The sequence below is a fragment of the Scyliorhinus canicula genome, chromosome 7 (assembly GCF_902713615.1).
Source record: "Scyliorhinus canicula chromosome 7, sScyCan1.1, whole genome shotgun sequence".
In the NCBI taxonomy this organism is placed as follows: Eukaryota; Metazoa; Chordata; class Chondrichthyes; order Carcharhiniformes; family Scyliorhinidae; genus Scyliorhinus; species Scyliorhinus canicula.
Genome location: NC_052152.1, coordinates 57,285,685 through 57,300,422, shown reverse-complemented (window position 1 = coordinate 57,300,422; position 14,738 = coordinate 57,285,685). Strand labels below are relative to the sequence as shown.

General features: G+C 51.9%; 1 protein-coding gene across 1 annotated transcript in view; it reads right to left on the bottom strand.

The window, feature by feature from the left end:
* The window catches only part of efhc2 (EF-hand domain (C-terminal) containing 2), a 218,498-nt gene that overhangs the window by 179,555 nt on the left and 24,205 nt on the right, over window positions 1–14,738 (bottom strand). Inside the window, exon 3 of the mRNA XM_038802085.1 lies at window positions 14,403–14,553. Coding sequence (XP_038658013.1) covers window positions 14,403–14,553 — 151 coding nt within the window. The remainder of the gene's footprint in view (window positions 1–14,402; window positions 14,554–14,738) is intronic.

Sequence of the window (14,738 nt, the reverse complement as noted above, 5' to 3'; positions counted from 1 at the left end):
ACGAGGGAACGGGAGTACTGGAGAGGGGAGAGGGGAAGGGGGACAGCAACCTCCGAGCGGGGAGCCACCGTGCTAGCAGGAAAGCTAGCGAAGGGGGCGCGCAACAGAGCAGGGCCGCAGCGCACCCCCAACAGGGGGGAAGGCGCCAGGCAGGGGAGGGGGGGGATCACCCATCAAAGGTGGGAGAGCAAATGGGGACAGGAATGGGGGAGAGAGGGGCAATGGAGGGGTACACAGGGGTATCCCCGAAAGGGATAGAGCGGGGGGGGGGGCACTCGGGGGGCGAGAGACCAGGGAGGGGAAATGCAGGGACGAAGGGACAAAAGAGGCCAGAAAGGGAATAGGGCCACAAAGTGCCACAGACAAGGGCTCGAAACAGGGAACTGCTGCAAACACCCACCCAGTACGGTCTGTGGGTGAAGGGGCCCCCCGGAGTGCAGGGGGCTACCCGCGTGGCGGACACACAGTGGACGGCCATGGCGGGTGTCCCCGGGACAAGGGGGAACCCCGGAGCGCAGGGACCCGGCCGCATGGGGAGAGCAGTGATAGTGGACATCCTGGACGGCCCCCTAACAAAGGGAAACCCCAGAGGGCAGGGGCGCGTCCACCGGACAAATATGGTTAACCCCACAGGAGCAAGGGGGCAGAAGCCCCCCACCAGAATAGTCACCTGGAACGTAAGGGGACTTAATGGCCCAGTGAAGAGATCTAGAGTCCTCACCCACCTTAGAAACATGAGGGCCGACATAGTCTTCCTCCAAGAGACGCACTTGAGGGAGCAGGACCAACTGCGGGTAAGAAAGGGCTGGGTGGGACAAACCTATCATTCCTGTTATGGGGCAAGGGCCAGGGGGGGTGGCGATCCTGATTGGCAAGAGGACAATGTTTAGGGCGACAAAGACGGTTACGGACCCAGGGGGACGATATGTCATGGTCAGCGGGGCCCTGGATGGGGCGCCGGTAGTCCTAGTTAACGTGTATGCGCCCAACTGGGACGACACGAGCTTCATCCAAAAGACCATGGCAGAAATCCCGGACATAGCGACGCACCGACTAATCATGGGGGGGGACTTCAACTGTGTACAGGACCCAACGACGGACAGATCAAACCCCAGAACGGGGAAAACCTCAAACATGGCAAGGGAACTCAGTCACTATATGGAGCAGATGGGAGCAGTAGACCCCTGGAGATTCGCCCACCCGGGGGAGAAAGAATTCTCTTTCTTCTCCCCAGTACACAACGTGTACACCAGAATTGACTTCTTTGTGGTGGGGAAAACGGTGCTTCCAGAGATAGACAAGGTGGAATACTCCGCAATTGTGATATCAGACCACGCCCCACACTACATGGATGTGCGGCTAGAGACGGGAAGGGCCCAGCGCCCCAAATGGAGGTTGGACGGTGCCTTACTAGCTGACAAGGCCTTCAGCGAAAGGATAGCGCGGGCCATAGCGGAGTACACTGAGATCAACCAAAACGGGGAGGTCTCACCCTCCACGTTCTGGGAAGCGCTTAAGGCCGTACTAAGAGGGGAAATCATAGCCTACAAAGCGCAAAGAGATAGGGAGGAAAGGGTGGCTAGGCAGAAGCTGGTCGACTCCATACTGGAGGTAGACCATAAATACTCCGAGGCCCCGACCGTAGAACTCCTGGCGGAGAGGAAAGAATTACAAAGGAACTTTGACCTGCTCTCCACCAGGAAAGCAGTACACCAACTCCGCCAGGCACGCGGGGCCCTATACGAACACGGGGACAAAGCCAGCCGCCTGTTGGCCCACCAGCTGAGAAAGCAGGCAGCCAGCAGAGAAATTGCGCAAATCAGAGATACCAGAGGCACGTTGGAAACAGAACCAGAGAGGATTAACAAAACCTTCAAGGCCTTCTACCAAGAGCTGTACACCTCAGAGCCCCCAACGGGGAAGGCTGGGATGAACCGGTTTCTTGACGGACTGGACATACCAGTTGTGGGAGAGGGCAGAAAACGGGATCTGGAAGCACCACTAGCACTGGGAGAGATCATGGACAGCATTAGCTCCATGCAGGCGGGGAAGGCGCCGGGACCGGACGGATTCCCGGCGGACTTCTACAAAAAATTTGCGACAGCGCTGGCCCCGCACCTGCGGGAGATGTTCACAGACTCGCTAGCTAGGGGCACATTGCCACCCACGTTAGCACAGGCCTCAATCTCGCTGATACCTAAGAAAGACAAAGACCCAACGGAATGTGGGTCATACAGACCCATATCTCTGCTGAATGCAGACGCCAAAATACTGGCCAAAATCCTAGCCAAGAGGCTAGAAGACTGTGTACCTGAGGTGGTCACAGAGGACCAGACGGGCTTTGTCAAAGGTAGACAGCTTACCGCGAACATCAGGCGCCTGCTGAACGTGATAATGACCCCCTCCGGGGAGAGAACACAAGAGGTGATCGTCTCCCTGGACGCAGAAAAGGCCTTCGACAGAGTCGAGTGGAAATACCTCATAGAGGTACTGGAGCGGTTCGGGCTTGGAACAGGGTTCACCGCTTGGGTAAAGCTCCTGTACAACGCACCCATGGCGAGTGTACAGACCAACAATACCAACTCCCAATACTTCCAGCTGCACAGGGGCACCAGACAAGGATGCCCACTGTCCCCGCTGCTGTTCGCACTAGCAATTGAACCGCTAGCAATCGCGCTCAGGGCAGCAAAAAATTGGAGGGGGATCCGAAGGGGAGGTAGAGAGCACAGAGTCTCACTCTATGCGGATGATCTGCTCCTCTATATCTCGGACCCACAAAGCAGCATGGACGGAATCATCGCGCTCCTGAAAGAGTTTGGAGCCTTCTCGGGCTACAAACTCAACATGAGCAAAAGTGAGATCTTCCCAGTACACCCGCAAGGGGGGGGGGGGGGGGCAGCACTAAAGGGGCTGCCGTTCAATCAAGCCCGACATAAATTCCGCTACCTGGGGATCCAAATAGCCCATGACTGGAAAGGGATCCACAAATGGAACCTCACCAGCCTGACGGAGGAAGTTAAAAAGGACCTGCAAAGATGGAACACACTCCCGCTCTCCCTCGCGGGGAGAGTTCAGACGATCAAAATGAACGTACTGCCCAGGTTCCTCTTCCTGTTTAGATCCATTCCGATCTACATCCCCAAGGCCTTTTTCAAAGCGCTGGACAAACTCATCATGGCGTTCGTATGGGGGGGTAAAAATGCTAGGATCCCAAAGAAGGTCTTACAAAAAACAAAAACCAGGGGAGGGCTAGCCCTCCCGAATCTACAATTCTACCACTGGGCAGCAACAGCCGAGCGAGTAAGGGGATGGATCCAGGAGCCAGAGGCTGAGTGGGTGCGTGCGGAGGAGGCCTCCTGCATGGGAACCTCCCTCCGGGCCCTCGCCACGGCAGCACTCCCATCCCCACCCAAAAAACACTCCAGCAGCCCAGTGGTGACAGCCACCCTCCAATCCTGGAACCAACTGCGGCAGCAACTTGGCCTGACCAAAATGTCGAACAGGGCTCCCATCTGCAACAACCATAGGTTCACACCAGCACTGACTGACGCCACCTTCAAAAGGTGGAGGCAGGACGGGGGGACACTGACAGTCAGGGACCTATACACGGACGACAGGATCGCAACACTGGACGAACTGACAGAGAAGTTTCAGCTAGCTGGGGGGAACGAGCTACGGTACCTGCAGCTCAAAAACTTCCTACGAAAGGAGACAAGGACGTACCCACAACCGCCACGACAGACACTACTGGAAGACCTACTGGACGCAAGTATCCTAGAGAAAGGGAACTGTAGTGACATGTATGACCGACTGGTAGATAGGGACGACACCGTACTGGACGCAACAAGAAGGAAATGGGAGGACGACCTGGGGATGGAGATAGGGTGGGGACTCTGGAGCGAAGCACTGCATAGGGTCAACTCCACCTCCACGTGCGCAAGGCTCAGCCTGACGCAACTAAAAGTGGTACATAGAGCCCACTTAACAAGAACCCGTATGAGTAGGTTCTTCCCGGAGGTGGAAGACAGATGTGAACGGTGCCAAAGAGGCCCGGCCAACCACGCCCACATGTTCTGGTCTTGCCCCAGACTCGTGGAGTACTGGACAGCCTTCTTCGAGGTTATGTCCAAAGTGGTGGGAGTGAGGGTGGAGCCATGCCCGATAGTGGCGGTCTTCGGGGTTTCAGAACAGCCAGATCTATTCCTGGGGAGGAGGGCGGACGCCCTTGCCTTTGCCTCCCTGATCGCCCGCCGTAGAATCCTGTTTGGCTGGCGGTCAGCAGCACCGCCCAGAGCTGCGGACTGGCAGTCCGACCTCTCGGAATCTCTCCAAATGGAGAAAATCAAATTTGCCATCCGAGGGTCGGACGACGGCTTCCACAGAACGTGGGAGCCATTCATGCAACTGTTCCGGGACCTATTTGTGGCCAATGTACAAGAGGAAGAATAGTCGGGGAAGGTAGCGGGAGGGGCTACAGGTTCGGTACGGGGGTTCGATGGCTAGCTAAGGCCCAAAACCAAACTAAATAAACATGTTGGGGGGGGGGGGGGGGCGGGCGCAGTTACTACTACGAAGATGCTTACCTGTAAATATGTATGTTAATTTTTGCGTGTTTGTTTGTTGTTTTTTTTTTGTTCTTTTTCTCTCCTAACAATTTGTAATTTGTTCAATATAAAACATGAAAACTGAATAAAAACATTTATAAAAAAAAAAAAGGGAAATGCCCGAAAATTGAAAATAAGACACTTAAAGTGGTAAACACAAATTTTCTTGCCTCAGAACACAGAAAAACGCCTGAACTTAAACCAACAGTTAAAAACAACTTGCACAACACCCTAAAAAAAGCAGTCTGCACCACCCAAAGTGAAGAGAACAAAAAGAATTCCGAAACAACAAAAGATGATTTGTTTTTCGAAGATTACTTCTCAGACATGGCTGAGACAGTCGGATATGCTTATCACAGCATCAGCGACACGGTCGCAAAGTTCAACATGAATCAACTCGTGGTAGAAGAATCCAACCAGGATGATTTGGTTTTCGAAGAATACTACTCAGACACAGCTGAGTCAGTCGGATATGCTTATCACAGCATCAGCGACACGGTCGCAAAGTTCAACACGAATCAACTCGTGGTAGAAGAAGCCAACGAAGATGAAATGGGATCAAAGAATACTACTCAGACATGGAGGAGTTATTTGGACATGCTGATCACAGCATCAGCGACACCGTTGCAAAGCTCAACACGACTCTACTCATGGTAGATGAATCCAACACCATGATGCCATGGCAGCTCGTCGATACATTGGATGACAGCAATACCCTAGACGAAGACGACGCCACACAGAGAGCACAGGAAGACTCCACAGAGCGAGCGATGACAGGCTCCACAGTGCGAGTGATGAAAGACTCCAAAAGGGATGCAAGCAAACAAGCCCTGGTGAACACCATGCATGAACAAGACCATGCAGGTAAACCCGCTGTATCTGAGCAACCGCAAGCAGACTATGAAAGTCTACCAAGCTCACAGGAACAAAAAGAAGACAATGCACCTCTACCCACTGCATGCGAAGACAGTGACAAGGTGATCACACTCGACGTACAGGATCACAGCGAGACTGATAGTTCTCAGCTTGTCTGTACCGACGCACAGAGCGAAAACAGTAACAAGGTGATCGCACTCGACGTACAGGATCACAGCGAGACTGACAGTTCTCAGCTTGTCTGTACAGAAGCACAGAGTCGGGCCACCCAACTGTCCAGAGAGACGATGCCGAAAGAAAACATGCAGATTTTGACTCCAGAAGAGGAGCACCTGGAGTCCAGAGAGACAACGCCGAAAGAAACCATGCAGATTCTGACTCCAGAAGAGGAGCACCTGGAGTCCAGAGAGACCAAGCCAAAAGAAACCATGCAGATTTTGACTCCAGAAGAGGAGCACCTGGAGTCCAGTGAGACAACATCAACGGAAATCATGAAGATTTCAACTCCAGAAGCGGAGCACCAAGAGTCCGGAGACACCACGTCAACTGAAATCATGCAGATTTGGACTCCAGAAGAGGAACGCCAGCAGTCCACAGACACCACGTCAATTGTAATCATGGAGGTTTTGACTCCAGAAGAGGAGCGCCAAGAATCCAGAGACACCGCGTCAAATGAAATCGAGAAGAATGTGACTCGGGAAGAGGAGCACCAAGAAAGCAAAGATGAGGAATCCAATTCTCCACAAATGATTGATGTCACCTGCACCGATGCAACATCAGATCATTCGCACCACTCTCGAGACGAAATGCTCCATGACTCAAATTATCCACTCGGGACACGAATAGAGTATAACAAGAAAAACAAAAGTCAAAAGAAGCACAGCAGAAACGGGACAAACAACAGCAAGAACAAAAGCAACATGAAGCGCGACAAGACCAACAACAATAGCAAGAAGCACAGCAGAAACGAGAATGACAACAGAAAGAACAAAAGCAACATGAAGCGCGACAAGACAAACAACAAAGTCAGGCACAAAGATAGCGACAACGACAGAGACAGAAACAACAAGAACGGCAACGAAAACAACAAAGTCAGGAACAAAGATAGCGACAACACCAAAGACAGAAACGACAAAAACAGCAACACGAACGGCAACGAAAACAACAAAGTCAGGAACAACGACAGTGCCAACACCAAAGACAGAAACGACAAAAACAGCAACAAGTATGGCAACGAAAACAACAAAAACAGGAACGACAGAAACAACAGCAATGAAACAACGACTTGTACACAATGGTACTACTTGGCACATGAAGGACAATGCCACAGCACACTGCAAAACAATGACAAGACTACAAACATGTCATGGGATGACGACGAATCGCACAAACGCACGTCTGCTCCAGAACGAGCAAGCACACCAGCATCCAAGGCGGATGAGACAATAAATCAATACCACAAGCACAGAAAAAAGTCCATGCCAGTCAACATCAGTGAGGTGACCATGCAAACACCTCGGGATGATGCATTGGGTACTTAAAATAACAAGGAACACCAACAACATTCACAGCGGACTTGCAATATCAATATCACCACGTCATCAACAACAAAAAGAAAAAAAAGCTCTGAACAAATTCATCAAGTTTGGACTTATAAATGTTTTTATTAAGATTGGACATATAACTACATTGGCTTTGTACAATATGCAATAGCACCATCACCTGTATTGATACGCATATCATAAGTAACTGTTTTCTATAATTTTCTTTAACGATGTACAGCAAATATGTAAAGAGAAAAAGGGGGATGTGGTGATCGTAGATTGACTAGATACAAAACAACTGAGCAAACACCAGAGGGAGAGCTATAAATACACCGGGACAGGATGTACAATTTTCTTTAACGATGTACAGAAAATATGTAAAGAGAAAAAGGGGGATGTGGTGATCACAAGTTAACTAGATGCAATACAACTGAGCAAACACTAGAGGGGGCACGGGAGAGCCATATAAATAGACGGGGACAGGAAGTGAGGACACACTTCACAGAGGGCAGAACTTGGAGCAGGACACACACACACACACGCCAGCTAGGAGTACTGAAGGTAGCCGTAGGTAACAGCTCTGAAGAGAGAACAAACTCACAATAAAGCATCTTCTCCACATTTGAGACTACGAGCTTTATTAAGACACGAGTAACAACACAGCCTGCACCACAAACATTTCGCTTTTTGCCATGTTCAACTTGTAGCCCGAAAACCGGCCAAACTCCCCGAGGATTTCCATAATCCCGTCCATCCCTGCCATTGGATCTGACACATACAAAAGCAGGTCGTCCGCGTAGAGTTTTATCCCCCCCCCCCCCCCCCGACCATTCCCTTCCATCCCCTTGCCGCTCTCAGAGCAATTGCCAGCGGTTTTACGGCCAACGCAAACTGCAGTGGAGAGAGGGGGCATCCCTGTCTTGTCCCGCGGTGTAGTCTAAAATACTCAGATCTCGGGCCACCAGGTCCAGTTGACAGCAGGTCTTTCTCCAGTCGGCTGCAGGTATCTATCATGACCAAATGCAACACCCTGAACCTCCTTGAACACTGGAGCTCCAACATATTGAGAAAGCTTACCCTCTACATGTAGCTGCTGAGTCATGTATGGCTCCTGGGAAATACACCACTATGGAGATCCCCACTCGCGTGGAACTTCAGTTCTGTGAGTGGGCTGTTGCTCATACTACAGCTCTAGCTCTTGTGGGTGCTGCTGCCGGACATCTTGATCCTCACCTGAGGTCTAATGTAATGTAAGTGGCACCTTCGGAGATCTGATAGACCATGGTGCAAAGCAGTACTTCAAATCTCCAAAGTGTGTAAAATAACCTCTCAGCTTAATAATAATAATTGCTTCAATGAAGTTACTGTGAAAAGCCCCTAGTCCCCACATTCCGGCGCCTGTTCGGGGAGGCCGGTACAGGAATTGAACCCACGCTGCTGGCATTGGTCTGCATTACAAGCTAGCTGTTTAGCCCACTGTGCTAAACCAGCCGCAAAGAAATGTGATGTGTGATGCGCTCACAATTGCACACAGAAACACGAAACGGTACAAAAGAGGCTCTATTACCGTGAGATGTTATTCCCTCAAGTGGAGCTGTAAAATGGCAGCTCAGGAGACCTCATGGATATTTATACTGCTCCCTGTGGGCGGAGCTAGCCGGCAGGGGCTTACCGACAAACTATGCAGGGGCTTACCAACAAACCTGTAATAGCAGGTACTATTGTACATCCCCTAATAGAGGCACACACATATATATACAGTGGTAGTACCACATTCACCCCTGTTAAGAATGAGTCCGGCGGGGTGACGTGAAACTATATTACATAAGCAGTGATGTATTTACAGAGGGGGGGGAGAAAAAAATCAGGTGTCCATCTTGCAACCCGGTGCCCGTCATAGGTTGAGTCTGTCCGGTGGTCTGACAGTTCGTTGAGAGCGACGCAGCAGCGGTGTCGACGTCTGTACAGGTGGTGTCGGCGTCGACGGCATCGGTGGTGGCAGTGTTGGTGCTGGCCAGTGACTGGACGACTCCGGGAGCGTGCCAAAATCTTCCATGTCCTCTAGTGTGGGCAGGGGAACGAGGGATGGACCTGGTGAGGCTGATATTGGGGGCGCCGGGGAAGGGGAGGGTGGGTGGGGAGGTGTGTGGGCGTGGGATCGGCACCCGAGGGAGCCAGGTCCCTGAGCGACACTGTATCCTGGCGGCCGTCGGGGAACTCCACGTAGGCATACTGGGGGTTCGCGTGGAGCAGGCGTACCCTGTCCACCAGAGGGTCTGCCTTGTAGAGTCTGACATGCCTACGAAGTAGGACGGGCCCTGGAGCTGCGAGCCACGTCAGTAGCGACACCCCGGATGTAGACTTCCTAGGGAAGGTAAAAACACGTTCATGGGGTGTGTTGTTAGTAGCGGTGCACAGCAGTGACCGAATGGAGTGGAGCGCATCAGGGAGCGGCTGGGAGGTTCCTGGATCGTAGGGCCAGTTGGACGGCCCTCCATACCGTCCCGTTCTCCCTTTCTATCTGCCCGTTTCCCCGGGGGTTGTAGCTGGTCGTCCTGCTGGAGGCGATACCCCTGCTGAGCAGGAACTCACGCAGCTCATCGCTCATGAATGAGGATCCCCTGTCATTGTGGATGTAGTCGGGGAAACCGAACAGAGCGAATATGGAATCGAGCTCCTTGATGACGGTGGCAGACGTCAGATCCGGGCATGGGATGGTGAGAATTCATCGACCACACTAAGGATGTAGATGTTGCAGTCGGTGGAGGGGAGTGGCCCTTTGAAATCCACGCTGAGGCGTTCAAAGGGGCGGGACGCTTTCTCCAGGCGCGCGCGGTCTGGCCGGTAGAAGTGCGGCTTGTACTCTGCACAGACCTGGCAGTCTCTGGTGACTGTCCGTACTTCCTCGACGGAGTAGGGCAGATTGCGGGCTTTGATTAGGTGGTACAAACAAGTGACCCCCGGATGGCAAAGGCTCTTGTGCAAGGCACGGAGCTGGTTCACTTGTGCGCTGGCACATGTACCTCGGGAGAGTGCGTCTGAGGGCTCGTTGAGCTTGCCGGGGCGATACAAGATCTTGCAATTATAGGTGGAGAGCTCGATTCTCCACCACAAGATTTTATCGTTTTTGATCTTGCCCCGTTGCGTGTTGTTGAACATGAAGGCAACCGACCGTTGGTCAGTGAGGAGGGTGAACCTCCTGCCGGCCAGGTAGTGCCTCCAGTGCCGCACCGCCTCAACGATAGCCTGGGCCTCCTTTTCAACAGAGGAATGTCGAATTTCGGAGGCATGGAGGGTGCGGGAAAAGAATGCCGCGGGTCTGCCTGGCTGGTTTAGATTGGTGACAAGGGCGACATCTGAAGCGTCGCTCTCTACTTGGAAGGGCAGTGTCTCATCTACTGCGTGCATACCGGCCTTGGCTATGTCTGAGCGGATACGGGCAAAGGCCTGTTGTGCCTCGGCCGCGAGGGGAAATTGCATGGACTGGATCAGTGGGCGGGCCTTGTCTGCGTATTGTGGGACCCACTGGGCGTAGTAAGAAAAGAACCCTAGGCATGGTTTGAGAGCCTTGGGGCAGTGGGGGAGGGGACGCTCCATGAGGAGGCGCATGCATTTGGGATCGGGCCCCAGTAGTCCGTTTTGGACTACGTAGCCGAGGATGACTAAGCGGTCTGTGCTGAATACGCACTTCTCCTTGTTATAAGTTAGATTGAGGAGAGATGCGGTGTGGAGCAATATGGCAAGGTTGGCGTCACGGTTCTGCTGGTCGTGGCCGCAGATGGTGAGATTATCTAAGTACGGAAACGTGGCCCGCAGTCCATACCGGTCAACCATTCGGTCCATTTCTCGTTGAAAGACCGAGACCCCGTTAGTGACGCTGAAGGGAACCCTAAGGAATTGATAGAGGCGACCGTCCGCCTCAAAGGGAGTGTATGGACGGTCCGATTTGCGGATGGGGAGCTGGTGGTAGGCGGATTTAAGGTCAATCGTCGAGAAGACCCGGAACTGTGCAATCTGATTGACCATATCAGATATGCGAGGGAGGGGGTACGCGTCGAGCTGCGTGTACCAGTTGATGGTCTGGCTGTAGTCCACGACCATCCTGTGTTTCTCCCCAGTTTTAACCACCACCACTTGAGCTCTCCAGGGGCCATTGCTGGCCTCGATAACACCCTCCCTAAGCAGCCAGTGGACTTCGGACCTGATGAAGGTCTTGTCCTGGGTGCTGTACCGTCTGCTCCGGGTGGCGACGGGTTTGCAATCTGCAGCCAGATTGGCAAAGAGAGAGGGAGGGTCAACGTTGAGGGTCATGAGGCCGCAAATGGTGAGTGGGGGTAGGGGTCCGCCGAATTTGAGGGTGAGGCTCTGGAGGTTACATTGGAAATCCAGGCCCAGTAAAAGTGTCGCACAGAGGTTGGGGAGAACGTACAGGCGGAAACGGCTGCATTCTACACCTTGTACTGTGAGTCTGACCAGACAGAAGCCCCGGATGGGGACAGAGAGGGATCCAGAGGCCAGGGAGATCCGCTGGTTGGCGGGATGGACCACGAGGGAGCAGCGCCTTACCATGACCAGATGAATGATGCTATCAGTGCTCCCGGAGTCAAGTAGGCAGCAGGTCGCGTGGCCGTTGATGAGCACCGTCGTTGAAGCGGTGGCCAGGTTGCGAGGACGGGATTGGTCGAGCATCATGGAGGCAAGTAGCGGGCGATCGTCCGAAGAGTCTGAAGATTCCGATGCGTAGCGGCAGCGACCCGGGTCGTGATCCAGTCCCGAGGGGAGGACAAAATGGCGGCGTCCGGAGTACCTGCGGGGAAGAAAATGGTACCGCCCATGCAGCGCACGTTGTGGGAGCGGGGCCAGATGACGGCAACCATGGAGCGCACGTTGAGGGGATGGGACAAGATGGCGGCGCCCATGGTGCGCACATTGCGGGGTGGCGAAAGATGGAGGCACCCACTGATCGCACGTGGCCCCGAGAGCTGCGGACGGCGGGCCCATTGCGCGATCGGCTGGGGAGAGGGGGGAAGAGGTCGGGAGCGATAGCGGCAACAGCGCGGGCCTGACACACCTCTGCAAAGTGGCCTTTCTTGCCACAAGATTTGCAGGTTGCGGCGCGGGCCGGGCAGCGCTGGCGAGGGTGCTTCTGCTGGCCGCAGAAGTAGCAGCGGGGACCCCCAGGGTGCACGGTATGACAAGTAGCGCAGGCATACTGCGCGGTAGCAGCCCCAGTCGGGGGGATCGGTAGCGGGGTCCACAAGGGGTAGGATGGGTGGGCCGCGCGGCGGGCGGGGTAGGACTGCACGTTACGGGAAGCGGCCGTCATAGAGAGCGCTACAGTCTTTGTCGCTGCTAGATCGAGCGCGGCCCCTTCCAGCAGGCGTTGCCGGATGGGGTCCGATGCAATCCCCGTCACAAAAGCATCCCGCATGAGTAGATTCGAATGTTCCGTAGCCGTGATGGCCTGGCACTCGCAGTCCCGTACTAGAGGGATAAGGGCCCGCCAGAAGTCCTCAGTCGACTCACCCGGTTGCTGGACGCGAGTGGAGAGTACTTGCCTTGCAAACAGAGTGTTCGTCAACTGGACATAAATTTCTTTGAGCAGTTCCATAGCACGGGCATAGATTGGCGCATCCTGTATCAGCGGGAACACGCTGGAGCTCAGTCTGGTGTAAAGGAGTTGCACCTTCTGAGCCTCCAATGGTGCAGGGTCCGCTGAGGTGATGTAGGCCTCGAAGACAGCCAGCCAGTGGTTAAAGTCTTTCCTGGTGTTCGGCGATTGCGGATCCAGCTGCAGGCGGTCGGGTTTCATTCTGATGTCCATGATTAGGGACATCTCACGGTAATAAATTGATGCGCTAACAATTGCACACAGAAACACGAAACGGTACAAAAGAGGCTTTATTACCGTGAGATGTTATTCCCTCAAGTGAAGCTGTAAAATGGCAGCTCAGGAGACCTCATGGCTATTTATACTGCTCCCTGTGGGCGGAGCTAGCCGGCAGGGGCTTACCGACAAACTATGCAGGGGCTTACCGACAAACCTGTAATAGCAGGTACTATTATACATCCCCTAATAGAGGCACACACATATATATACAGTGGTATTACCATAATGTGAACAAACTCTTACAGAAGCAGGTAAGAAAGCAGCTGTGATCACAAAGCAATGTCATTTCTAAGCCCCCTGAAGCATTGGTAGCAACACAAAATGGACATGGCACCCATACACGTAAAATAATTGGCTGTGTATTCTAAAAAAAGATGCCTGTCATAGTTTCAACTCCCTTGATTGCTGCTGTGTGTTTGCCTTGCTTTCACTGGAGAGTTCCAGGAAGCCTGGGAACCCTTGGATACAAATTTAATGTGCAAATCAACCAAAACTAACATCATTCTAATCAAGCAATTACTGGAATGCAAATGTGGTGATATGACTAGGAGGTTTACGGTACCTATCTGCCATTGGTGCAGAACACTCGCTGCCCATTGGCTCAGGCCGGTCATGTGCCTCTCGGCTGGTTGGTAGAGACTAGTCATGTGACCGCTCACCGATTGGTCGGGAGGCAAGTAGTCCCGCCTATGAGGTGGGGTATAAGAACCTTTAGGACCCGGCAGTCGGCCTTTCTCTGTAAGTCGACTGCCGGGCACACAACTAGTCGCTTAAAGCCTAATGTTTGGATCTTCATCTCGGCTCGTGTCCAATTGATGGTACATCAGCAACCTAATGCGGAGGCCATTGGGTTACAACTAGCTTCATTATGCATTTGGATTTTTGTTCAACCACCAGCAGCCAACCCCATACACCTATGTTAAAACTGCCCATGACTCCCCCTACCCCTGCAACTGGTTACTCATTTACCACCAACATTTTGAACTATTTGTGAAAAAACTTGGCAAATCTGATTGGAGCTTTGATTTCTTTACTTTTTCTGTTTCAATTGAGCCCTTGAATAAAGGGCACAGGTAGATTAAAGTACAGGTCAATAGTAGTTGGTTCAATCTGTCTAAGATTTCTGGTCGCAAAATATAAACTGCAAGATAGTGCACATTAACCATTTGTAGATTGATCACCAGAAGTATCACTTATGAGTCCAAGAAATAGGTCTGTTGCACAACTGTATTGTAAATTTATGGCAAGTGGAATATATTATATACATAAGGTTGCTTTTCTGTTTGTACTCTCAACTCCATTGCTCCACATTCAAAGAATGCAAACATATAATCAGTCTGATAATCTCTGCACTAAATTAATATGTTGGACCAGAGTAGAATAAGAGACTGTCAGAATACTTAGAATATTCAAATAATTAGAATAGTAAGTAATATAACAAAAGGAATTATTTAAGCCTCAGTTCTTTCTTAAAGAATGCTATTGTACCTTGAGTAATACCACTGTTTTTTACTTCTGGTTCAACAACTTGTATTGTGTCATCTTCCAGATAAAAGTAAATCTTGCATTTTCTTATTCGGTACTGCTCTTCTCTTCTTTCATGAACACTTTCTTGAAAATAGGCTTTAAAACAAAGCACCTGTTGGACAATGCATATGGTTACTGACGTTTTCTGAATCTAAAGCTGCCAGATTGTGTTTTCCTCCATACTGAGGCAGGGGCGTGTTGACAATCAGTGGTACACAATTAAATATTTTTGTTCTTTTGCAGCCATTTTCAGAATCAAATACACCTCATAGATAGGTTGTGGTGAGGTGTAAAACA